General features: G+C 39.5%; 1 protein-coding gene across 2 annotated transcripts; it reads right to left on the reverse strand.

Moving 5' to 3' along the window:
• Nucleotides 1-862: 862 nt before the first annotated feature.
• On the reverse strand, nucleotides 863-25,495 carry YBX3 (Y-box binding protein 3). Of its 2 annotated transcripts, XM_004052717.5 has the most exons (10): nucleotides 24,959-25,489; nucleotides 20,866-20,929; nucleotides 19,874-19,907; nucleotides 17,479-17,568; nucleotides 14,994-15,116; nucleotides 11,687-11,893; nucleotides 5,834-5,931; nucleotides 3,739-3,913; nucleotides 3,039-3,138; nucleotides 863-1,437 (listed from the first exon to the last, which is right to left on the reverse strand). In XM_004052717.5, the coding sequence occupies exons 1-9, from the start codon at nucleotides 25,221-25,223 to the stop codon at nucleotides 3,073-3,075; spliced, it is 1,122 nt and encodes a 373-aa protein (XP_004052765.1). In that variant the 5' UTR covers nucleotides 25,224-25,489; the 3' UTR covers nucleotides 863-1,437; nucleotides 3,039-3,072. The 2 variants fall into 2 exon arrangements, with proteins under 2 accessions (XP_004052765.1, XP_004052766.1); XM_004052718.5 differs by lacking the exon at nucleotides 11,687-11,893 and having other exon boundaries at nucleotides 24,959-25,495.
• Nucleotides 25,496-27,199: the final 1,704 nt, after the last annotated feature.

Here is a 27,199-nt window from a genome sequence, read left to right on the forward strand (position 1 = left end):
CCTTTTAACTTGCAAGATAATACAAGGTTCTTGAACAGTTCACATTCACCTGCTTGCCATTTATTAGGCCAAGAATGCTCCCTCCACCTGCAGTGCTCTTCCCTGCAGATACTCAAATGTTTAATGACCTTAGGACTCCACTTAAATAGGAGACCCTCCCCACTATTTAAAATCAACATATCCCCTATGATTATGCCAGTCCCTGTCCTCCTACCATGTTTTATGTTTCTTAACAGCACTTATGGCCATCTAAATTAAATTCCATACTTGTTTATTTTCTGTATGTACCTGGTCATTGAAACAATGGTATTTTGTTGGTTTGTTCCATCCTAGCCACTAGAATAATGTTTAGCACAAACCTACACTCGATATGTACTGCTGCAGCAGTTCTGAAAAGTAACTATACGGCACTGACAGCTGCGATAGTTTTTCTCAACTTAGGGGCACCATGGCTGGGAGGGGGAGAAATGTAGTTGTAAAGAGCTCCCTTGTATACCTACAACACAGCAGTTAGTGGTAAAAACCTCAGGCTGGAAGTTGAAGGATGTTAGAACTATTAACTCCTTCGTTAATCTAAAGGTCATCACGTCGCCTCACTGAATGAAGATTATTCAAAAAGAGACAGTACCAAATAATTCATGCCTACTACTGAACTCAGACATGAACTTGTCAATTTCCAGCTGTACATTTCAACAGGAATCCAATTTTTTATCATCTCAAGCTTATATGCCTAAATTTGTGAAACAGCATTAACTTAACTTTACATTTGGCTTTGAATTTACTATTAATCAAGTCAAGTAAATCAAGTGGTGGAGAAGATAAACACACGCTAAGGTCGGCAAAAATACACTCCCATTAAACATTCTGTCCTCTGAAGGGTAAAAATTTTATTTTTGAGGAATTTCTTACTGCACATTTTCAAAGAGAGTCACATAAGAAAGCAAAAATGTTATCCTCCCCTCATCCTAGAAATAAATAAGAAGGACATAAATTTTTTTTTTTTTTTTTTAAATCATGACACTTGGAGGTTTAGCACCAGCATCCAAAATGAACAAAAACGGAAAAAAAAGCATTTACTATATATTTCAGATTTCTTTGGTTGGGGTTCTCCCCATGTGGTATTAATATTTCTTGTTTCAATATATATATTACCAAAACAGTAAAAACCAGGAAAAAAAATAGAAACCTAGCGGTTGCTGAAACTGGAGAGGCTGCTCTCTTGTCTTCTGTGCAGGAATTCCCAGGTTCTCAGCTTGCTGGAAAAATTTGTTGACATTTTCTTTTTGTAGTTGTTTCTTAAAGAATAACAGTAAACATTCCAATGTCCAAATCTTGGTTAGTCTTCCACTTTATTGCTTGGATGTTTCTTTGGTGTTGGTTAAGGTTGTGGCCTGCTTTTTGCTTTATTTCTGAATGGTCATTAATTCTTTAGGTCACCTGGGAAAAATTAAAATCAAACTTATAAAGAGTGACAAAGTAACCGTGAGTTAAAGAATAAAAAGGCAGAAATTATATGCTTTTCATATAATGAGAAAAAGAGTACTTCAAATGCTCTAAATACAATCACATCTTGTATAGATCTGTAAGCTATATGTTAATTAAATGGAAACTCTCACTTTTTAATAAAGTATTTTTATAAACCAGAAAAGTCAGTACATAAGAGCAAAAATTTTATAAAATTGTATAAAAGAAAATTACCATTACTAATGAACAATCTCAAAATCATTTTAGTGGCTGCACCCTATCTCCTAATATGAATATATCACAATTAGCTATTTACCAAATGTCAGACAGACTGTAAATTGTAAAAATATTTTTTTCCCAATATTTAAAATTATTTCCTTAGAAACAATACCTAGAAATAATGTTACGCCATAAAAGGGTATGGCCATTTTTATATGATTAATATGTTACTCTGAATCAGTTAATTCCAAGTTTGAATAGGGAACTTATTTCTGTGACAAACTGTCCATGCTACCCAAGATAAAACAGAATATTGTCCTCATAGCGAATGCTTACCTAATTAACGGCTGATTAAAATCCCACATCACTGGATATAAAAGCAGATGGCCTTAAGACACAAGAACTTATAATAATCCCAAAACTTCATTGATGAAATTTTAACAATTTTTGAAAAATAGCATTGACACTGAGTTTACAACCTCTCTCTTAACTAAAAGCTAATGGAAAGGGTGATAACCAAGAAGTATAAGAACTAAAGTCTCAGTTAAAAGGGTTACAGGTTAAAAAAAAAAAACAACCCAGAATTTATAATTGAGTTGATCTTTCTGGCTATAATTCTATGTAAATAAAATGTCCAAGACCTTTAAATGACAGAAAAAAGTAGAAAATGACAAGAAAATAACAAGCTATCCTTTTACGAGAGGTTATTCTTTACCACACCCTATTGTAAACACTTCCTGTTATTTCACTTAATAATCCTTGCAATGACACTAGTAAATATAATTAGTATCCTAATTTTTACCAGTAGCAGATAGTACTGAGACAGAGGATAAACTGCTCAAGATCACCCAGCAAATGAGAGGTGCAGTAGAGCCTGCATTGGGCAGATAAACCTTGGCTCTTACACACTATGCTGCACCGCCTCAAAATAAATAAAGTTGATTATCAAAGAAAAAGGGAAGGAAAAAAAATCCTTTAGTTTATTCTACTGTTTCTGATTACTAAACAGGTTCTGAAACTGTTTCTGATTACTAAAACCAGGCCTTTGTTAGGGACTTTTAGCATCACTTTTCCTAAGTGGTACTAGTAGTTAAAAAACTGCCTGTCTAGAAAAAAGAAGTTGAGTATCATCAACTCTGTCTGAATGCTTATATCCTCACCAAAGCTTATCAAAATGAGGTCAATCCCAGAAATATTTAACCACCAAATCACTTTTTCCACAGAGTCCCAATAGAGACAAGGGGTTGGCACAGATGAACTGCAGAACTAGTTTAGACTAATTTGTACTCTTGTTGAGAAACCAGTGATACTAAAAAGAAAATACCAACTCAAGACTGGGCTGCCCCAGCTCTTACCTGCCGATGGTGAAGGTGCCTGGGGAGCCTGGTGTTACTCAGCACTGCTCTGCTGGGTGGGTGGAGCAGGGTTCTCAGTTGGTGCTTCACCTGCCTTGGCCTAAAATGCAAAACAAAGCCATAAATCAGATAAAGTCAGATGACAGTGGAAAGTTCAAGACTGAAAGTTCTTAAAAGTTTGAATTTTCCTGTGAAGGAAAATTAGCATGCAAAAATTTAACTACTCTTATGTATGAGTCACAAATTAGTACCATATTCAGTCCCTGGCATCTCTACCAAAACAAAACGAAACCAAAACCTCACAAAAACAAAAAACAAAACAAAATTAGTACCATAGAAGAACAGCTTACAAACGGCAACTAAATACCACTACTCTCCATAAAGTCTGATACACAACTGCTTTCAACTCATGCTTAGAGGCAGCTTCCTCTCGATAAATGCCTCTCTTCTTTGAAGAACCCTAAATGTTTTAGCTCTGAATCCCCATTAGTATGGGTCATTCTTTCAGAGAATGTTAACTGGATTCAAATATGTGGTCTGTGTTATGTGCAAGGCATACCCTATATATATGGATCTTGAGCAAAATGTTTTTGTATTTGTTAAGTGTCAGGTTTCATGTGATAAAACCACTTTTAGAATGCTAAAGTCTGACATGATTAAAGACTATCTGGCAACATCCGCCCTGACTGGTTGGATTTACCTCTTTGCCATCTTGTGAAGGAGCGTTAGGAGGACGCGGGCGACGCCGGTAATTGTAGGGACGCCGGTATCCACGGCGAACAGACGGCTGGTTTGGACCACTGGTGGCTTGCTGATTTTCTTTATCTTCAGCCTCTCCAACTGCTGGGGCAGGTCGTGGGCGAGGAGGTCCCCTGCTGTAGGGAACACAGAAGAAAATAGAACAAGTGCCAACAGGACAGGGCTTCTCCAGAAAATAAGGTTTTATTTATTTTTAAAAATTAAAAAGTCAAGTGATCAGGGCCAGGCATGATGGCTCACCCCTGTAATCCCAGCACTTCGGGAGGCTGAGGCAGGCGGATCACTTGAGGTCAGGAGTTCGAGACCAGCCTGGCCAACATGGTGAAACTCCATCTCTACTAAAAATACAAAAATTAGCCGGGCGTGGTGGCACATGCCTGTAATCCCAGCTACTTGGGAGGCTGAGGCATAAGAATTGCTTGAATCCATGAGGCAGAGGTTGCAGCAACACGAGATTGGCACTGCACTCCAGCCTGGGTGACACAGGGAGACTCCATCTCAAGATTAAAAAAAAAAAAAGTCAAGTGATGAGTACTTATTGCTAGAATTATTCACAGGTCAATGCAACAAATGGAATAGAGGTTTCATGGAAAAAAAAATCTTAATTTTCCATCATTTTCCCCTTTCATTTGAATACATATTGGTAAGGAACATACATATACCGAACACATACTCTGTTCCTATCAGGCCCTTTGATAAGCACTAAGAATAGGAAAATTAAAAAAGAAAAGAAGAGTAGTCTGGTATCTGCCTTCCATGAACAGAATTTAGCAGAGACTAAGGGAATTAAACATGAGAAGAAACATTATTATGTGCCAGAGCCTGTGCTAGTCGGTTTTAAAATTAAGTATTTAATTTGAATGGTAATTCTGTGGATGAGATTTATAACAAGAAAACCAAGAGGTTTAGACGATAAAGTATACGGCTGAGCTATATAAAAGTGCCGCTTTTATAGGTTAAAAAAGGTCAAATATGACTTTCCAAGATCACATATCCAGGGACTGACAATGCTGAGCCTCACACGCTACTGAGTCCTTTTTGTTCCAGTAAGACATTTCTATGCCATCTCTTTTATTTTGAAAGTCCCTAGTACTTAATCATTAGTGATTATGCCTAAAGCTGGAGGGAACCTTGTGAAGAAAAAGGATACGATCCTTTTACAATTATATTGGTAGAATCCTTTCCCAATATAATATACTTTTTATCCTTCAATAAAGCCATACTGACAAATTTCAAGGTAGCATAAACATCATTCAGGAAGGAAGTTGTAGTTTTTCCACTTACCACAAAGGGTAAGATAAAAGAATGGGCAGGCTTATATTATAAAATGCTTCAAAGGGATCTTATGGAAGGAGTCTAGCCTAATTCAGTCTTCAAAAGGAATAAAGCACAAATACAAGAACCCAGCGTTCACTAATATTAACCTCAATGGTGGTAATAATATCTAATACATAGTGAGGCCTTTACTTTATCAGGTACCACACTAATTATCTTAGCTGCATTAGTACCTTTAATCCCCAACTATAGAATATCTCTTTGTTTTCAGAAAGGGTCTAACTCTATTGCGCAGGCTGGAATGCAGTCCGAGAACATACATCTAATGAATTGTAAGGTAGGAAGATAAATTCAGGCGATTTGATCATACCCTGATTTAACCCCTCTACTGGACTGCCTCAGTGATTAACAGTCACTATCCCAAATATCCTCTGACACTCAATTCTTCCTCCATCTGCAGCATTACCACGGAATTGCCCACCAATAATTTATCTGATTTATTTTGATAAAAATTAAGTATTAATTTACATCTTATTATAATTCCAGAATACAAAATGATGCTTTGGTGCAGAGATAACTAAAAATTCTAGTATTAAGTAGGTGGGAAATGTCACACCACCACCTGAAAACTCTGGCATGTAGTTAAAGCATTCACATCTTCTAGATATATAATAAATCCACAAAACGGAACCACACAGCCCTCATTCTACCATTGTGCACACAAGTCCTTTAACTGGCCATTAGTGGAAAATGCGACATACCTACGGTACCTTGGGCGGTAAGTTGGATTTCGATGAACTGGTCCCTGAAGTTGTGCTCCCTCTGGGACTCCATCCTTCATCTCTCCAATCTCACCAGCCTGGAGAGGCAATGAGAGCTGACAGTGAGTGTCACAGCACAGGGAATAAGATACAGTGCATACAGCTATGTTCAGAATTTTTTTTAGAAGCAAAAAACAAAATGCTTCCTTACAAAACTAGGCACTCTCAGTTGCAACACGAACTATTTATGAGTAAATCTTCGTGAGCGACTGAAAAGGAAGACAAACCTAGTCTGACTAGAATACTCATCTGCTTAGTCCCAGGGCACCTAACTTTATTTTCGCGTATCAATTTAACATTTTGAAATCGGATACATTTCATTCATCTCTTTAAATAAAATACTCTTTTATTTTTCCTTACAACAAACTTACTTTAAGCCAGTGGAATAAAATTAACTTATTGTACAACTTCCAGGGGAAAGAAAGAACAACTTAAAAAAACAAAAAAACCCACCAACAATGTCTGCAATTCTTTACCATACAGCCATCTCAACTTTCTTTTCTCAAAACATCCCTTCCTCCCCCTAAGAGCCAAATACTGTCCTTCATTATTTCATCAAGGAAGAGAAACAGTCAGATGACAATTTCCACATTCTCATTAGCAAATCTACCCAGCTCCCTGTATTTACATTAGAATTTTCTTCTCTCCCATTACCCTGGGTAAGTGGTCCAAGTTCATATCTGAAACCAACAGCCTCTCTATTCTCATCAACTAGACACAGCATGTTAACGCTATCCCTTCACTATATGTTTTCACCTTTTCTATCATTTCCATCCAAGCATATATACCCAGTGAAATAGCACCCATCCTTTTCAATTTTTTAAAATTTTGAAATAAGCACAAAGTTACAGAAAAGTTACATGTAATTCTCAGATCCCATTCAAGTTTCACCATTTGTCCCAATGATGCCCTTTATAGCAAAAACACCGTTTAGAATTATGCACTGAAGTAAGTTATATCTTTTTGTTTGGAGCAATTTTTTTTAATTTATTTATTTGAGATGGAGTCTCACTCTGTCACCAGGCTGGAGTGCAGTGGCGCGATCTCAGCTCACTGCAACCTCTGCCTCCCCAGTTCAAGCGATTCTCCTGCCTCAGCCTCCCAAGTAGCTGGGACTACAGGCATGTGCCACCACTCCCAGCTAATGTTCTGTATTTTTAGTACAGATGGGGTTTCATCATGTTGGCCAGGATGGTCGCAATCTCTTGACCTCGTAATCTACCTGCCTCAGACTTCCAAAGTGCTGGTATTACAGGCATGAGCCACCACGTTGGTTTTCATGACCCTGATACTTCTTTAAAGATTACAAACCAGTTATTTTGTAAAATATCCCTCAACTTGGGTTATTGGTGTTCACTAATGATTAGATATTGTTTTTGCATCCCCAGGGGGATGTCACAAAAGTGACATTGCATTCTCCTCACTGCATCATGTCAGGTGGCATATAGTTTCGATTTGTGCCATTACTGATAATGTTCACTTTGATAAGTGGTTAAGGTGGTATCTGCCACCAGAGTCCTCCAGTATAAGTTGACTCTTTCCTTCTTTGTAATTAATGAGTACTTTGTGAGGAAGTACTTAAAAAGTGCATAAATATACTATTCCTTATCAAATTTTTCAATATATTGGTTTATTTATTTATATTTGTATGGACTCATGGTTTTCTATTTTTTTCAATGAGTTGTAATCTGTTACTATCATTACTGGCCAATGGGAACCCCTTCAAGCTGGCTCATATCCTTTTGATGTGTTTCCAACATTCTTTGAGTACTTCTTCGCTTTCTTGCACAACAAGATGTTCCAGGCTCATATTATACTTTCTCTGTCCCAGCTCTGAAATCAGCCATTTCTCCAAAGGGAATTCTTCTTGTTTGAGAATGTTATTTAAAAACAAAAAATTGGGGGACAGGTATGCTCAATGCTGTTACTAAGATATCACGGCTTTCAGGACCTTTCAGTAGACAGAACCATGGAACACACACACACACAATGTTACATATATATGTGTGTCTATGTATGTGTGTATATATATATGTGGGTTTATGGCAAACACACATGCCTACCTTGATCTGCCCATTTAATGGCTTTAGAAGTTGTTGGTGAGATAAGGGGTAAGGGAGAGACCAGGGGTAACTCTGCATTGTAAAAAGCAAATCAAATCAAGCAAAAATCTTGCTCTGATCCCTTATCTTCTTCCAGCTGCTATCCCATTTCTTTACAGACGTACATACTAAACAAAAACCAAACACCATGACCACCACTACAGAAACCTCAATGGGGAAATATGTCTCCTCTTCCCGCCCTTTGCTGTTTCTTAAGCTCATTCTATTTAAATTTTTGTCTTCACCAAACCACTGACCTCCAAGTTACCAAATCTAATAATCAATTCTCAGCTTAATCTCTACTTATCAACAAGCATTTAACACATTTCTTTCTTGAAATACATTCTCCTTGGCTGCTCCTTCTCACTGTCCTTTGCTAGACAATCCTCATCTTCCTAATCTTTAATCGTTGGTGTGTCCCAGAACTTGATCCTAGGACCCTATTTCCACCTACACTCACTTTATAGTTAATATCATCCTGCCCCTACGGCTTTAAACATCCTGTTTTATAATTCCAAATCAGCCAGGCACGGTGGCTCACACCTGTAATCCCAGCACTTTGGGAGGCCAAGGCGGGTGGATCACGAAGTCAGGAGATTGCGACCATCCTGGCTAACACAGTGAAACTCCATTTCTACTAAAAATACAAAAAATTAGCCGGGCGTGGTGGTGGGTGCCTGTTGTCCCAGCTACTCGGGAGGCTGAGGCAGGAGAATGGCGTGAACCCAGGAGATGGAGCTTGCAGTGAGCCGAGATCGTGTCACTGCACTCCAGCCTGGGTGACAGAGTGAGACTCTGTCTCAAAAAATAAATAAATAAATAAATAAATAAATAAATAACTCCAAATAATTATTTACAGTTCCATTTCTCCCCTTCAGACTCCCATTCACACCTTTCCTGGGACCTGATAGACTTGATCCCTTGCTCCATTTAGGTCTCTTCTCAAATACAACTTAATGAACTCCCAAAAATGTTGTCAACCACCGTATCTAAGACTACACCTTCCATCCTCCAGCCACTTTCTACCTCTTCCCTTTGCTTTATTTCTTCTGCCTACTTAACACCTCCACTTGTACGTGAATTTAATATGAGAAAAAGACCTCCAAAGAATTTTCACCTTTCCCTCCAAACCCTATCTTTCCTCAGTATTCCCATATTTGTTTAAATCAAAACTGCAGAGGTATTATTTACTCCTCATACAATATATTACCACTCCTCATACTCCTCACTCAATCCATCATGAAATGCCAACACCTCTATATGCTTAAAACATTTTCCAACTCTAACCATTTAATCAGACCTTCCACTGCCAGCTTCTCTAATACAACCCATGTTCATGTCTCTACTGAAAAGATTATAGCAGCTGTTCTCCCTGCTTTTATACTCTTGCCTCCTGTGGTCTAGTCCCAACGAAACAGTCCAATAATCTCTTCAGTGTTTCTTTTCTGTTGAGATCCCTTTACTGGCTTCTCATCACATTTACAGTAGGTCAAGTCTTTACAGTGGTCTACCAGCATGTCTTGACCTCCCCTGAGATCTCACACCTCATACCCTCTCCCCCTTCATTCACATCCCCATCACATGAGCCTCTCTTTAGTTTCTTAAGTAAGCTCAGCCATTTCTTCCTCAGAAACTGCTGAGTCACAAAAAAAGACTGACAGAAACAGCAATTAATGTGTATAAAGGATGAGAGTCTGCCAGAAAGACTGGATGACAAGAACAAAATGAATTAAAATTAAGTTCTACCACTTCTTGTCCATGTAAAATAAAAGTTGCTGATTTTTAAAAGTAATCAAATTTCTTCATTTGTGACAACAACAAAAAATATGGAAACCACTGCTTCCCTCAGGCTATAGAGACAACTAAAGAACCGATTCCAAATATCTGTCACCTGGTAGATGCCACAATGTTGCTCCCTTCCCTCCATCATATAATTATGTTCTCAAAGACAACAAGCACATAGTAGCTCAGTGAATGATTCTACTTAATTTTCAAATCTATAGAACTATTTTCTTTAAAAATGGAAGTCATTCAGTCACTAATAAATCATGCTATATTATGTCCTTAGTGCATAAGGCAAATACCACTGGCCTATATATTCCTATTTTTTTTGCTATTATGCCCAATAAATTTCATAGCGTTGTAATAGTAGAAAACGTTGGCGAAGACTTTTCTATCTGATCTCAATAATTTTTACTATCCTAGAGATCCATCTATATATTTTTAAGACAGCACACTGACAACCTTGAAGTAGCTTAGTTATATGGATGAGAGCTTTAGGAATTTTCTTTTGATGCTCTTGACTGGCTTAACCAGACTACTTAGTCAGAGAACTAGTAGATATTATAAAGATTATTAAAAAATATGGTTTAAAGGATGAAGACAACTTTTACTTCTGACATGGAACAGGTAGGAAAGTCAGCCATTCAGTCAACAACTAAATGCAGTTAAGTTACAGGAATAAGCGTACATGCTCAAAAGCAGCTTTCGATTCGCTTCTGCATATGATGTTTTACGTGGCACTAAGGAATGACTTTGCTCTGAAACTTCAATTCCTAAGGTGAAATACATTTTATTTCAAAAGATATGAAAAAGAATCATCATGCTTTCAGCAAACGTGATATATGTTGTATAAGCCAAACACTAAGGAGGAGTATTTCAGGAAAGCACTATTAAGACACTAAAAATAAGTGCATATTACAATCTCACTGACTTTTCCTGTCCTTGTTTCCTAGAAGCCCAGAGTGCTGCCCTAAAGCTACTATGTCTCATGTACCCAATCTCTCCATATATGTAAGTCTACTTGTTATTTTTAGCACATTTGTCAGGGGCAGCTGTTGAAGAGTAGAAGGAAAAAAACAAGAAAGAACACAGTCATGCATGATGGGACAGGAGAAGGGTAGCAAAGAACAGACTGAACATAATGTTCGGTCAAAACATCTAGTGGTGAGGGGAAAAAAAAGAAACCCCAAGGACACTGAGGAGAAAAAAGTTGTGGCTACTGATAACAAAAATGATGATCTATCCCTAGTTTTCCAAGTTCCCTAGGAACTGCAAAATTGATGTAAGGTTTATTAAGCACAAAACAAACTCAAAACAGCTGTACTAATATTCTGCAGTGAAAAAGGAGAATCAATAATCAACGACCTCCATTCTGGTAGGTTGCCTTTAAAAATCAGCACTGTCTCATTTAAAACCAATACTTTATAAATGTTATTTATGCTGCAGGCATCTCTTTTGCTAAATCCTTTATATTTAATCATCATAACCCTATGGTGCAGGCATTTAATGCCCCCACTTAATGGATGAACTTAATCTAAAACTTGGTTTTCTCAAAACCTCACAAATAAGTAGCAGAAACAGGATTCAAATCCAGCCTGACTTCAGAGTCCAAACTCTTACACATTCCACCTGTCTTGTTACCTTAATTCTTTTGTTCTTCTATCAACTAGAAACTTTAGCCATAAGGGTTCCCTATTACAGGCATGGATCACGTGGTTTTGCTTTTAGAAGTGTTACCGGAATGACTGCTTTGAAAAAGCAGACTGAAGGCCTTGCCTCAGCTTTTGTAGCATCAGGAAGCCATAAGCAAGGTTTCTGGCAGCTGATGTTGGAGGAGGAGGAGGAAGAGGAGGCAGAGAAGGACGGAAGGGTGAGGATTGCTGAAGAGAAGTCTCAGTTGCTATTTTACCTGTATCCTGTTGGGATGGGGTAAGACCCGTGAGCGACGGTCAAAGGTCTGTCCCACGTGGTAAGGCGGGAACCGCCGCTGCCGGTACTGAGGGCGATACTGGGGGCGGCGCAGCTGATTCCGGGCCCCAGAGAACTGCCTATCAGTGGCAGGGGGGTCAAATCCTTCACTGCTGCCGCTCCCTTCCTCCTCCTCCTCCCCAGCGTACTAGCGAAGCAAAGAAACAGAGATTCAGAAGAAGTTTTAGCAAGGAAAGAACCAAAGAACACCATTTAGGATGAATATCACCAAAATAAAATCTCCCCAAAGCAATATAATCCTTTCCATTATACAGACAAAATGCATTTAACCCAGATTATCATGTGATTGCCTGGGATAAACTACATTAAGATTAGAGTAGATCTGTGCAGATAAAATACCAAGAAGCAGAAAAGCAAGAGCAATCAATCTACAATCAATTTAATAGTCATCTCATTAGAACTGGTATCAGCTAACCAACCACCCGAAGAGTATCTGCAAGGTTTATAATTTTTGCTCCATCAAATGCATGTCTCCCAGCATTTACCATCCACTGAGGCAATGTCAGGGAAAAGCCAAAAAAGAATACATTTTATGATGTTACCAACATATTTGACCCAAGTGGTATTCTTCCTACAAGTCTGTAAAGTGTGGATGGGATCTCTGAAAACTTCCAGGGGGTCAGCGAGGTCAAACTATTGCCATAATATTACTAAGATGCTATTTGCCTTTCCCAGGCATTCTCTCAGAAGTATATGGTGGGGTCTCCCAAAGGCTACAATGACATGTGGTCTCTCAGCAGACTGAATGCAGAAACAGATGTGAGAATCCAGCTATCTTCTATTAAACCATACATCAGAGATCTGCAAAAGTATAAAGCAATACCACTCTTTTCAATTTAAATATTTTTTTCCATAAAAACTGTTATTTTCATGAACATAGTTATTTTTAATCAATTAACATTTTAAGTTTATTTTACTTTCTAATATAATATTAATATAAATAAACATTGACAAAAACTCTAGAATCCTCAATAACATGTAAGCATATAAACAGATCCCAAAATCAGGAAGTTTGAGAACCACTGACCTAAGGCATGACTCCCTTTATATGTTTAGGAGTAAAGCTTTAATCATACTTTGATGGTAGTAAGCCCTAATCCTGGAGGTTTCTAAATAATAGATCTTATTAATATTCACAAAGGAATTTACCAATTCATTTTATATTTTTCTTCTATTTAAATTATATCATATACTACCATTTTACATTTTAAAAAACCAAACATCCTACAAAGACTATGTGATTTCAAGTCTTACTTTAAAGGGGATATGCAAATGTCTTTAATGGGAAGTAACTAGTTTTTAAAAATGAATAAATAAAAAAAGCAAAATAATGACCCATTACTTTTTTTTACAGGAGTGTATTTAAGCTTTGGACCCTTCCAGAACAAGTCCACATGTGCAACCAAACTCCCCCTCCAAAAAAGCCTCAACTAGCCTAACTTCAAAAAAAATCAAGTCATTCTACTCTTCATAAAACCTCTACCAAAGATGAGATTCACAATTATGTAAACGTTTATTTGCACAGAAAATGCTTACCAAAACATTAAGTGTGAGACAACATAAACTGTTTTTCTTCTTGGGCTTATCTTCCTCTTTTGCATTTCACACAATCAAATCTTTAAGAGTTTTACAAAGCATAATAATGGCACCAGCAATGCTGAACACACTCTTTTGAGAGATACTGAACAAGTTGTTGGGACTTAGATATTACAACAAAAAAGCTCATTTATGTATACTTTAAGAGTTTTAACAATTTTGTTTCTTAAGCGTTTTAACAATTTTGTTTCTAAATATCTTTTATATGCATGACTTTAGAATTTTCAGGTTTTGGACAGGAAAAGACTTTAAGAAAAATTTTTCACTGAATGTTTTTCTACCACTTTTGCTTTTGAATTAACCTGGGAGTCAAAATAATCACAGTTAGCGCTCTGTGACTCTGATGAACTTCAAAGAGAACATGATGTAGGAAATGCTACAGCAGCTCATTCCTAGCTACCCGCCTCATAGCTTATTAAAAACCAAATAAGATAAGCAAACACAAAGAAACAAGTGGGAAGTCCTAAGGAATCTGATAGAATTAATTTGGGCAGGATGTGATGATGGCAGAATAAAGAGGAAAAGCATTTAGGTAAACAGAAAGATATAAATCTATCAAAACATAAAGATAGGTCATTCTCAATCTGCAGATATTTAATTCTGATGAGTTTTTCTTTGGATGAGACAGGCAGTCACAATCCTGTGCTGACAAACATTCGGAGTTTTCTTCAATGTGCCAATACCTGGTTCTAATTCTAGAAACACCAAGAATGATTCAAATCTAGTAAGTTTCTCATGACCACAAATATACTGGGGTCCGTTTTGGGTGCCTTGAGAATACTCCTATAAACTGAGCCTCCCAAGAAAGCTCCAGCCAGATTTGTGACAAACTCTTTCCCCTGCACTGAAACCAACCTAAAGAACTAAAAATCCACAGAATCACTTATTGCTTCTTTACTTTGAAATAATGGAAAAATGCTATGCTAAATAAAACAGCCTCTTAACCAAAGCAAATTCGTTAATAGTTCTGTGGCCTGTACTTTTATTGCCTGTTCACAAGTTATTTCCCACTCTTCCACCAACCAAATTTTGATTTTCTTAGAGGTCAACAGTGTCGGCACCAAAGAATGAACAACAAGGTTAAGTCAATGATGGGAATCCATTCCCCTTTGCCAGTGAATGTCTGTGACTAGGTTCTGGCCAGAAAAAAGAGCCAAATGAAGAGAAACCTTGTTAAAAAAAAAAAAACCTCAGCACTGTCTCCCTTAAGTCTTCCTGTTAAAAGATAATTAAATGTCTATTACTTGCAGCCAAATATATCCTAACTGATACAACTTCTGAATGGCAAGTTTCTAATGAGACCAGTGGCTCTGGAAAAATTCTGAGCGCTAAAATTTCCCCTTAAGAGTACTGTGTATACTGCTCCAGTGATGGGTGCACCAAAATCTCAGAAATCACCACTAAAGAACTTATTCATGTAACTAATCACCACCGGTTTCCCAAAAACCTATGGAAATCAATAATACACATTTTAAAAAATAAGATAAAAATTTCCTCTAAAGAAAAAATAAAACTCACTTAAATCATTTGTCTCCAGGAGAAGACAAGACATTTATCTGCTCCAAGTACATACACTTAATACCATGCATAACAATTTCTCCATCACTGGTTAAGTAACAGAGACAACGTACATTCCGGGGAGGGCCACGGCGCCTTCCATAGTAGCCACGTCTGTAACGGCGCCGATCTGCAGCGTAACGACTCCCTTCCACAGGAACTCCATCCGGGCCAGTCACATTGGCAGCTTCTGCACCCTGAGAAGAAAATAAAAAGATGGCCTCAAAATTAAAAAGAACATACACTAACTCAAGAAACAGCCTTGGACTGCTAGAGTATAAGACTGGCAGAATATACTAAGAATTCCCACTGTGATTTTAAAAACAGATGTAGGTTTTAAACAAAGTGAGCAAAGGTACTTCACATCCTGATTTAAACATATATGGCTTGTTTGCTCATACAACCTGAGTTTTGCTTTCTTGTCTAGTTATGTCAATCGCAAAAGCAATGTGTAACCTCTTTAAAGAACATAAATTAGCAAATATACAACTGTCAAAGTAGAAGCAATGCTAGACCAGGAAGAATATTCCTCAATGGGAAAGACTTGAGATACTGTTATTTTCCTAGAATGTGTTGAAACCTGTGTTAGTCTAGGAGGTGCCAAGACGACAATCCCTATTCATGGGCTCACATGATTCTCTGTCCAGCACAAAGGTACTGAGTGAAACTTCTCCTATTTTGGCAGCAACAAGAAGAAAGGGTCTTTGATGAATAATATTCTCCACACATGTAGTCCTTCTTTAGCCTTTCCTATTATCCTTGAAACAGATTTAGAATTCTTATTCTCATATGGACAAATGGAAAATGTTTCAAAAATGTTAAAAAAATGTAGACCAAGAAGATTTCAGAGTGTATTTCACACCCTACATCACTTTGTAAAACCCTGAGTTCTGAAAACATACAGAAGAAAAATCAACCCAAAACAATTTTTAAAAAATTGGATGGGATATCAGAGATCCTCACAGAGTGGCAGGTGCTGGTGAGTGATTTGAAAATCTAAAAGACTTACAAGATACCCTGGGGATCACACTGGTAAAGATAATCACTTAAATTTCTGCATCAAATGAAATAAATTGTTTTTCTTTTAAAACACAATGGTTTGAGAGCCATTAGGAACATGACCTATGGAATGGTATATGTGTATGTGGGAGGAGCACATACAGGGAGTTAACCTGTCATCCAGTTAATTTATAATTCAGCTGCCATGATTAGCTGCCATGGCAGTTGTGCTATACGTAGTTTTAGCGTGTTTTTAATCTTACTCAATATTGTTTTACTAGTATCTATAACAGACTAAACCCAAAGCATAAAGGGCATTACAGACACAGAATTAAATATATAACAATATTAAAAACTTCTGTAGCTAGTCTTCAGGAAAATCCCTTAACTTCTTGGATTCAATTCACCCGGATGAAGCTATCTTAGGGTCTATCAGGGTACCTTCAGCTTCCCAAAATCCAAGCCAAACAGAAAACAAAATGATTAATATTCAATTTCGATCTCCTTTTATTGGGATTAAAATATTCTTTACCATGTATTATTTGTAGGTAGAAGTGCTTACAAGTCAGCCTGAAAACTTTACTTTGATAAAAGAAATCTTTTGCCCCAAAGCAGTTTTTCTTTTCTTTTTCTTTTTTTTAAAAACGGAATCTTGCTCTGTCCCTCAGGCTGGAGTGCAATGTCTCAGTTCACTGCAAACTCCACCTCCCAGGTTCAAACGATTCTCCTGCCTCAGCCTCCTGAGTAGCCGGAATTACAGGCGTGCGACCACACTCAGATATTTTTGTAATTTTAGTAGAGACGGGTTTCACCATGTTGGCCAGGCTGGTCTCGAACTCCTGACCTCAGGAGATCCGCCTGCCTCGGCCTCCCAAAGTACTGGGATTACAGGTGTGGGCCACCACGCCCAGCTGCAAAGCACTTTTAATATATTGTTAATACATAAGATAGTTAAATTTTAATCTGCATTTCAAAATATATACCTTTGGTATAAAAATATAAGTTATTTTTAAATTGAGAAATCAGCTTTTCTTTCCATAATCAGAGTTGATCATTTATTAAATAAGAAATTAAAGTATCTTTATTGCAGAATGTTTATAATGACAATGTCAAAAATAATTCTGCTAGCTGGGTGCGGTGGCTCACACCTGTAACCCCAGTACTTTGGGAGGCTGACACAGGTGGATCACCTGAGGTCAGGAGTTTCAAGACCAGCCTGGCCAACATGGTTAAACCCCGTCTCTACTAAAAATACAAAAATTAGCCGGGCATGGTGGTGGATGCCTGTAATCCCAGCTACTAGGGAGACTGAGGCAGAGGAATCACTTGAACCTGGATGGTGGAAGTTGCAGTGAACCAAGATCGCGCCACTGCACTCCAGCCTGGGCAAGAGGGAGACCCCATCTTAAAAAAAAAAAAAAAAATTCTATTTAAAAGTCACTTCCTGCTATTGTACAAAAATTCCAAAGTCATGTCAATTCATAAGGGGCTGATAGATAATTTATTGTGCAACAGTACTATGTGCCAGCACTTTGATACCCAACCACAATTTCCTCTCACCTTCTCTCCTTCAACCACATCAAACTCTACAGTTTCTCCATCTCCTACACTGCGCAGATATTTCCGTGGGTTATTCTTCTTGATGGCAGTCTGGAAAGAGAACAGAAAATTTTATTCAATGTATATTTCAATATTGGCCACAGATTTCACTGCTTTCAAGTACACCAGAGTGAACTTGAAGAAACTGTTGACCGATTCTTATTTTTCCACCATTCTCCCACTAAGTTGGACCTCCAACACAACAAGAAGAAAGCACTATAAAACTATATTCCACATTAGTTCCCTGATTTGTGCTATTCATCTTGACAGGTGGATTAAACAGAACATGTTTTTTCCATAACTGCGGTGTGTGCAGTGACTACACACTACTGTTACAGGCTGATCACCTGATCATATCAGATGTATTAATTACCTCAAGCCATTAAGCTTCAGAGATTCTCTGAATCTCCAGAGGAGGAAAGGAGGCAGTGATAAAGAAAAACAAATTAAAATGCCAAGGGGATAAATATTTCTGACGAGTAAACAAAATTATCTCAAGAATCAGAACGTATTAGTAATAATCTGGCCTCCCCCCTCTCCTCCCATTTTGCAGATGAGTTAACATGAGGCTAACAGTTAAAGTGATTTATCTGAAGTCACAACCGTAACAGCCCCAGGGATGACGGGGGAAGTGGAGGAGAGGGAATTCATATCCCTGTACTCTACCTATATGATATTTATTCAACATTTCTCCCATCACACAATTCATGTCAACAAATCCTACATTCCCTGATAATACATTAAAAGGTTAGTGAAGATGCTATTCTTCATTAAACATCTACACCTAAATATCTGCTTATGAATAGGTGCTGCTCTCTCTTGTTCCATCAATGAAGGCAGAAAATAATTCCTGCCATGCATTTCCATTTCTTTGGCTGGTATCTCTAAACAGTTAAAGGGGCTTGAGTTTCTATGGAACTAGGTCAACCTTATTTTATAAAGCGATTAAGCATGTGTAATCCAGCCCGTCCCCTAACTCTGAGTAGGAGGGAAAAGAAATAGTGAGCCAACAGAGCAGAGACCTCACCCATAGAGGAAAAAAGGCAGTTCAGGACAGGCACGCAGCATGAACATTCAGCCATTCCAAAAACAGCCCCTCCCTGCCGGCTCGCTCCCTTTTTCCTGTTAAACTGGGCAAGCCTCAACACATTGAGGTGACTCACCACACAACCTCACGGGGGCTGGAATCGGGTCATATACTCACAGGCTAATAAAGCCAGCCACCAATACAGCAACTTCTGAGGACCTTGACTCTAGCAGTCTTCAGAATTCTTACCCTAAAAGGTCTATTAACCTCAAACCTCCAAGTATTATAAACAACACTATTATGACCCTAAAAGTCACTGTATCTGAACAAAATAAATCTACTCAAATTATCTAAATACAACTGAGATATATCCAGTCAAGTAGAAATATAAACAATAGAAACCACAGCTAGATACCACTATCTCCAACTCCTATGGTCACTCCAATACACACACAAACCTAAACAGAAGGAAACAAAAACACAGAAAATCAGATGTATTCTGGATTTCTGCATTGCAAGAGAATGGGCTGGCATCAGTACCTGCTGCTTTATCTTCCTTATTGTTATACTCTGAGAACGCATATTTCAGACAATTCACTGAAAACTAAATAAACAAAAAGAACACTAAGGATAGTATTCCTTCTCTTAACCTATTTTATAAAGGAAGTCTAGGACATATTAATAACAGAATAAATAACATCCTAGGCTAATAAAGCAAAGAAAAACTGAGGCACCTATAGCAGAGAAGCTCCATATCTTACCCATTTCCTCTATTTCCTGCAAACCTAAGGGAATTTGCAGCTTTTGACCTGGACACGTCCTAACATGCCTCATTTAACAAGAGTGAGGGCTACCCTGGGAACTGGAAGTTTTCTCATCTTACTATCTGCTTCTCTGCGCTATTTACTTCAATTGAGAGCTGCTCTGACAGAGGAGCTTTAACCAATACCTACCCAGGCAGAAGCCAGATTGGCTCCAGGCAAACACTAAGGAGGAACCACATCAGGAGAACAGGATGCTAAAAGGGAAACAGACCTTTTTTTTTTTTTGCTAAGGACTCAAAGGCTTTAAAAATTAGAAAGTGGTCTAACCAAATATCACTTTATACAACTGCAAAAATAAAACTATTTGAAAACAGTTAATATGATGGGGTAGAAGAACTTATTTGCCAATCTTAAAATGTGGAACTGAACTCTTGTTGCAAAATAAATCACAGAAAGAGTTTAGATTAAAATAATAATCCATAGGACTTACTTTTGGGAAAGGGCTGACAGAAGATTACACACCCTCTCCTCACATAGCAAATGTAGTATTTATAATCCCTCTTACCTGATGTACAAATACATCTTCTTTGGTGTCATTTCTGTTGAAAGACAAAAAGCTCACAATTAAAGGTAGTACGTATGTGGAAAAACTTAAAAGAATCTATGTGTTATGGATTTAAATCCCAAGTCCTCAAAACACAACATATATTTTCACTTATTTTCTACACTCAATTCAGACACCTAAAATCCTTGTTAAACATTTCTAACTCCACAGGCCACCCACCTTCCTCCTCCACATTGCCACAGTGCTTAGATCCAAGCTCATAGACTCAACATACAGAAACATCCCGTTCCTCTGTCTCTTTCTGAATCACATGGTGTGTAATCAGAGCCTCAGATTTTCCTCCCAGCAAAAGCAAAGCAAGACAGTTAAAAGGACAGGGCACAGCTGTGAACTAGGCTCTCCTTACACTGAAACTTAAAACAGCCCCCCACCCCCACCCCACCAAAGGAGACAAGAAATTGGAGGACTTTAAGAAGGGGTGGGAAAGCAAAGAAAATGCCGATATCATGTGAAAACCTCGTAATACTTCCAGCATCTTGTAGTTGTGTTCTCATTCTTGTACGGTTAAAAGTTACCACAGTTTACAGTTTCTACATAGGACTGGACCAGAAGTGGGTTAAAGATCCAGCTCAATGACTCACTAGTTGGGTGACCTTAGGAAAGCTGCTTAACCAGTGTAAGACTCCATTTCTCCACCTGTGAAATTATGGATATGGTCTCATTTATCCTAAGGCCCTTCCCATTTCTGATTTTATCTCCCCCTCCTTTTTTTCCTTAATGACTAGATTTTATGAAATAAGTTATTTATTAGTGTCCTGGAAATGTATTTTAAGTAATATTTAACAAACAGTAGCTTAGAAATGAGAATATTTACAGTGCTTAGAAACCTAAAAAATTTATATAAGCCATTAATGAAGGCTAAGGGATTCATAGCTGCTGGTGCCACAATGTAAGTATAAACTTAAAACATGCAAATATACGCACACACATACCGATTTATAAATCCATATCCATTTCTGACGTTGAACCATTTGACAGTGCCAAGGACTTTGGTGGCTAAAATAGGATTAAGCAGATAAATTAGTATCTGACCTACAAAGAGATACAGCTCATATCACTAAGATCTTGATAACATTAGACAAAGCCTAAACATACCTAAAGAAACCATTAAAAGCTTAATTCCAAAATACTTTAGAAAAAGAAAATGGAGCAAGCCAAGATCTCATAAGGAAATACTTTTCAGAAGACTAAACCTTTCTTCCTTATTCAACTTTTCAGGAAAGTCACAAGATAAGGAGTGGTTATAAGTCTATACAATTCTGTAATCATTAAAATCGAGAAACGCTGAAGGAAAAAAAGAATGTTCAAGGTGAATGTTCCATGTTTTAAACTAGACAAATTTTATAAGTTCAAAATAGGAGCTACAATAAAAGAGTGAAAGACCTTAACACATCACTTTCATACTTGGAAATATTAGGCAAACTTTAATGAGAAACAAGGTGGCTCCTTGTTAACAGGCAATCTACAAAGACATAAAGCAACTTGTCCAGTCGCCAAACGGGAGCTCATCAGAGGAGTCAAGAATAATTATAGAACTGCTGCTGTCTCAATCCAGTTCTGTACTTACCACTCTGAGACGTGATATAACAGGTCTTTTCAAACCACATGATGAATTTGGGCTTGTTTCTTTGTTTACCTTGCTCTCTACAGTTGTGCGAATCAAACTTAACCATTTTTCCATAAAATCCCTCTCTTTACCATGATGGTTGTCTCTACCTCATGAGCAGGACCACTTCTCTACAATGCCTGATTTTAGCAGAATTGAGAGAAGGAATCTAAACAAAACAAAACTTCATGTAACTTGTATTTTGTAGTTTATATTTATCTCAACTATTTCAAATATGATCTTTGGAATCAATTGTGAATGACAAATTCAGTACTTCTAGGAGATGCCCCTGTCTCAATTCAGGAAGTGCAAAAAGCAATTATCAAGACTCAATGAAACAGGAAACCTGATAATAGATTACCTTAAAGAAAAAATAAAGAAAAAAGGCTCAGTAGAGAATGAAAGTAATTATTAACATCAATCCATACTGTCTTTTCATAAGATACAAAGTTTATAATTTCCAAGGATAAACAATAAGGCTTCACTTTTAAATTCAAAACTAAAATAGTAATTAAGACTTGCTCTGTTGTAGGCAGGGTTAGTTCTGAAGTTTGCTAGACTGATACACTTCGGAAAATACTTTAGCTCTCTTTGTTGGGGCAAAGAAAATCCAAAACAAAAAAAACATGTCTTTATATCTCCAAAGTTATGCAGTCTACACTGATGAGGCATTCTCCAGCTTTAATTCCAAAGATCTCTCATCTCTCCAAAGGAGAGATCAAACCCAGGCAATCTTACGTTTGAGGCCACTCTAATTGGAGCAGCAAGGCAACGGAGAAAAAAACAGTTGATGTTTTCGATGCAAATGTACACAGAAGAGGCCTGTTTTTGATACATTATATGCATTTAAGTCAGGCAATATTCCAAATAATATGCGTTTAGTGCCTCTTTTCATTTGCCCAAAAAATTAATTACCTGGGAAAATATAAAGACTGGAACTGTTTTTAATATCTAGCATTGTTGAAGGAATAATCTTGATTAAAATGACAATACTAATAATAAACGAAAAAGATGATAAATAATTCTCAGGTCTAACCTCAATCCAAGCTGAAGGTTATTTTTACTCTCCAATGTAGTTTTAAAAAGTTTCCTGGCCGGGCGCGGTGGCTCACGCCTGTAATCCCAGCACTTTGGGAGGCCGAGGCGGGCGGATCACGAGGTCAGGAGATCGAGACCATCCTGACTAACACGGTGAAACCCCGTCTCTACTAAAAATACAAAAAATTAGCCGGGCGTGGTAGTGGGCGCCTGTAGTCCCAGCTACTCGGGAGGCTGAGGCAGGAGAATGGCGTGAACCCGGGAGGTGGAGCTTGCAGTGAGCCGAGATCGCGCCACTGCACTCCAGCCTGGGCGACAAAGCAAGACTCCGTCTCAAAAAAAAAAAAAAAAAAAAAAAAAGTTTCCTAATTCCGCAAATACTTCTCCAAGGACTTCTTATGATCAAATTCATTCCCACGTCTTGCTTTAAACCATAAACCCACTTCATATACACTAAGGGGAAGGGTTGGGGAGGAAGACCATAGATTTCCATAACATTTATCAGAAGGAAAATTTTTTTGCACTCATGAAAACTATTTTTCCTGGCCTATGTGCTTATAAACTCAAGTGAAGGCCCATTTGCAAATACTAGAACATATCCATTTTAGTCAGCACTGTGCCTAGTACATCTTAGGCATCTATGTGTTTGCTTGGCAAAGGAAAGGGGATGGCAGGACACACTACACAGAGACAAACAGTGTTGAGGTGTCACGTAGAAAGGGCTGTCCTTCATTTTTAGAGAGACGCAGTAAGAGTGGAAAGATAAAAGTCATCAGACTCATCACCAGGGATCTGCAGAGGCAGTTGGTTGAGGAAATTAACCTTCATTTATCTGTTTCCTTCATCTTTAAAGATAGTATCTGCTTTCCCAATCTCAGAACAGTACAGGATTAAGTGAAAAACCGCAAAAGCTTTCTACAAAAATAAGGTATCATTAACAATGTTATCTTAACACTGCTTTGGAGAACACAAGGTTTTCTCTCTCAGACATCTGGCAGAAAGTGTTCCAAGAAATATTTGCTAGAAACAACATCACAATGTACTACTGACTAGATTTAAGCAACTTTTAGTCCAGCAAAATCACGCCTATTTTGTTTCTTAACCTACACAGGTTACAATTAGCATGTTGTTTGGTAGGGACTTAGTAAAAGCCCTGGAAAAAAAAAACCAGAAAATAGTCCTCTCAAGGTGGGGAATATTGAAAGGTGTTACACTTTTCTCACATTGCTCCCTCAACTTTCTTCCCAAAGGGGAAGTAGGGCTCAGAGAGAGATGAGACAAACATGCCCCACCCCAAATAGTGAAGAGGTCTCCGAAGCATCCTACACCATCTGTTAACGTTCCTGTTTATAAGAGCGAACGATATGGACACACACCCTTTAGGGAGGTTATTCACCACCCACCTGCTTTGCAAGCGTTTAAGAACTCACACAGGGGCGTTACTTACGAAAAGAACGCTTAAGTTATGTGACTAAACCAACAACCATCACAGAAACCCTTTCCATCCACTGCCCCCCCAAATCTCAACATTTCATCTTCCTGTTTCCCTTCCTAGGTTACAAGTGCCAAGGTAACAATGTTTTGAACTAACGTCATACCCCCACTTCCGACAAAGTTTTTTCAGCTGCTACACCACGTGCGTTCCCACAGTCCGGGAAGAGGGAAGCGTGTAGCCATTGGTGGACACTGAATGGCTGTTTGCAGCAGTGGGCACAGAGAGGGGGAGGAGGACGTGGGACTAAGACCCAAGTTTCCCGGAGACGATTGCAACACCTCTTTGCTGGCATGTGGCCAACAGGAGCATGGCGTCTTTCCCATGCCCATGTGGGAAGGGCGTCAGGGACAGACACCTGACCCTTCCTGGCAAGAAGCTTTTCTATCTTTCCCTCCCCGTCTCCTTCTAGCGCCCTCCTCTTCCCCAAAGGAAATGCTCTCCTTTCCCAGATCCCAAGCAAGGACCCCAAAGTGCCAGGCCCACGTGTCGGTCCTTCCCCTATATCCATCCCTACCCAAGGTCCCCTCTCCCAGACTGCCTCTCCTTTCTTCTCCAAACGCAGGCATTTTCCACCACGCGAATCCGCAACAGTGCCCGTCTGGGAGACAGAAGTTAAGACCTAAACTTTCTGGCCCGGAACCAGAAGGGAGGTGCACACGGCCGCCAGGAGCGCAGGGCGCAGCGCGCTCACCTGGGAGCGCCGGCAAGGGAGGCGGCCAGCGCTGGGGACCCGGAGATCCCTGGGGTCCCGGAGACCCCTGGGGACCCTGTGCTGTCAGCGTCTCCAGCCCGGGTGGGAGATGTAGCGCGAGCTGCCCACACGTGCTCCGCGGCCGGCTGGGCCCGCCCCACTACGGCAGCCCCTGCCCTCCCTGGCCTGACTCACCGAGAACTTTTTTCTCCGCGTCTTCGCTGCCGGCGGCGGTGGCTAAAGAGGCGGCGGCCGCGGTGCCCGTGGCTGCGGGGGCCGCGTCCCCACCGGGGTTTCCTGCGACGTGGGCGGCGGGCGCCGGGGCCGCGGCCTGGGGCGCACCGCTGCCCACCGGGCTCTTGGGCGCGGGGTCCTGGGGAGCCGCGGCGGCCGCCTCCGTCGGAGCCTGCGGGAGGGTGGTGGTGGTGGTGGTGGTGGTGGCCTCGCCCGCCTCACTCATGCCTCCTCCTCCTCTGCTCTCGCTCAGGCGCCTCGGTGGCGGTTGGTCGGCGGTTAGCGCGGCTGGTGGTCGCGGCGGCCGGGGCTCGCTCTCGGGGAGGCCGGGGCGGATCTCGAGGCGCAGGCGGCGGCGGCCGAGGTGGGGTCGCGCGGCGGAGGCGGCTTGAGCTTCGTGCTGCGCGCTCGCTCTTGGGCTCCTCGCTCGATCTTACTGCCCCAAAAATGGCCCCGCACAAGTTTTTCTAGGCGGCGCACCGGCCCGGGAGGGAAGGGCGGGCGAGGGGAGAGGGTGGGGAAACTTGGCTCGGGAGTCGGGCCCTGGACTCTCATTAGCATTTAAAGGCGCCCGGTGCGCTTTCTATGGCTCCAATCCGCCGGGACGCGAGCGCGCGGGTCGCGTTGCAGAACCAAGGAAAGCCAGGGTGAACGGGGCGCCCGGGTTGTTGTCTGGAGCGTTCCCAGGAGCCCGCGCTGCTGACCCTTTGTTGGAGCAGGGTGCATTGGCTCTCCTCCCTCAGCCCGTCTTGACACCCGCAGCTGACAAGGAGAGGTAAAATAGGGCACCCAAACTACTCTGCGCTTTACCCTCTCAAACACTTGTTTTTAAATCCTTTGCATCTAGTCAGTCATTCAACATGTATCAAGCACCAGCAGCTATTCGTAGCACAGCTGTTAAGACCTGGAATGATAAAACCTTAAGACTATTTGGCAACTTACTCCTGAAAGGTAATATACGGATTTCATCTGTAACACGCAGATGAGGAAATTGACCTCACAGATTTAATGTAAATTCAGAGTTTACACCAATTTAACCGCAACAAATAAGGAGCTGTCAATATATATTTAATAAGGAACACAAAAAAAAAGCTGAATAAATCCACTTCCTACCTTCTGCTCCAGTTGCCTCTGCCAGCTGGTGAAAGCTTAAGGAACTGAGCCCTCTTAGCCTCGAGGATGAGAGGTATAGAGAAACAGATCACCCAATAAACATTATTCCCAAGTTGAAGAGCCCACATGGCCCTTTGAGAATGGGCTGGATGGTACTAAACACAGGGCCAAAGGGTCTGGGATCTGTACCCAAAGACTGTCTGGAATACAGGACTATTTGGCCCCTAGGGTTCAGACAGACTAGGTATAAATTCTGGCTCTGTTTTTTATTAACCAGGTTAACTTGGGACAGAGATTCAATGTCCCAGAGTCAGTTTCCTGCTTTATGAGAGGTTCTCAAAGGTGACATGAAAAGTAGATGAGATTATCATGTGTCACTCCAGTGTCCGGTCTATCTAAAGCTCCTTTGTTTTGTTTGTTTTTTAAGTTATTGCCTGTTCCCTCAAACAATTTACCAAATTTTTTTCCAGGAATATGTCTGTAATGTCGATGTCTACCTTAACATCAGTAGGGTAACTATCAAGTGTAATTCATCTTTGTATCTCCACTGGTTAGTACAGTACGTAGCATAGAGTTTGGACATAGTGAATGTTTACAAAATGAAAACAGACCAAATTCTTCCAAACTCAATTACTTATCTGCACATTTGCTATCAATTATTATGAAACTTTCCTGAATTCCTACTTTCTTATTTCATCCACAAAAAACACAAAGAAAATAAGTTATTTGAAAAAATAGCAAATTATGTAATTTTGAGCTTTTCTATGTAATTCATCAATATTTAAAAAATTACAAACTCTTAAATGTTAGATTCATATTTTAGTTTGACTTCAGTATGGAACATACGGTGACGTTATATAAATGTAGATGCTTTTAAAATGCTGGTCTAATTCTAAGAATGATTAAATTATTTCTTAATTTGAAAGATTATGGTCTTAATTACAATTAAATTAGAAACATGATTTATTCTGGTGAGGACTGACCATTGACTTTCTTATTCAGCAAAATGATTATCATTGCTATTTACCTTTCAGAATTACATTACAAGAAAAAAAAGTACGGAGACTGAACTCTTCAAACCGATCCAAC

This window comes from Gorilla gorilla, chromosome 10, assembly GCF_029281585.2.
Source record: "Gorilla gorilla gorilla isolate KB3781 chromosome 10, NHGRI_mGorGor1-v2.1_pri, whole genome shotgun sequence".
Classification (NCBI taxonomy): domain Eukaryota; kingdom Metazoa; phylum Chordata; class Mammalia; order Primates; family Hominidae; genus Gorilla; species Gorilla gorilla.

What these genes read in the sequence shown, in the direction of transcription:
- YBX3 (XM_004052717.5), bottom strand. Translation starts at nt 25,223, where the DNA reads ATGAGTGAGGCGGGCGAGGCCACCACCACCACCACCACCACCACCCTC. An exon ending in CCCATCCCAACAGGATACAG is followed by an intron (nt 5,932 to 11,686) that starts GTAAAATAGCAA and finishes TTGCCTCTCCAG; the next exon opens with GCTGGTGAGATTGGAGAGAT. An exon ending in TACCGCCCAAGGTACCGTAG is followed by an intron (nt 3,914 to 5,833) that starts GTATGTCGCATT and finishes TGTTCCCTACAG; the next exon opens with CAGGGGACCTCCTCGCCCAC.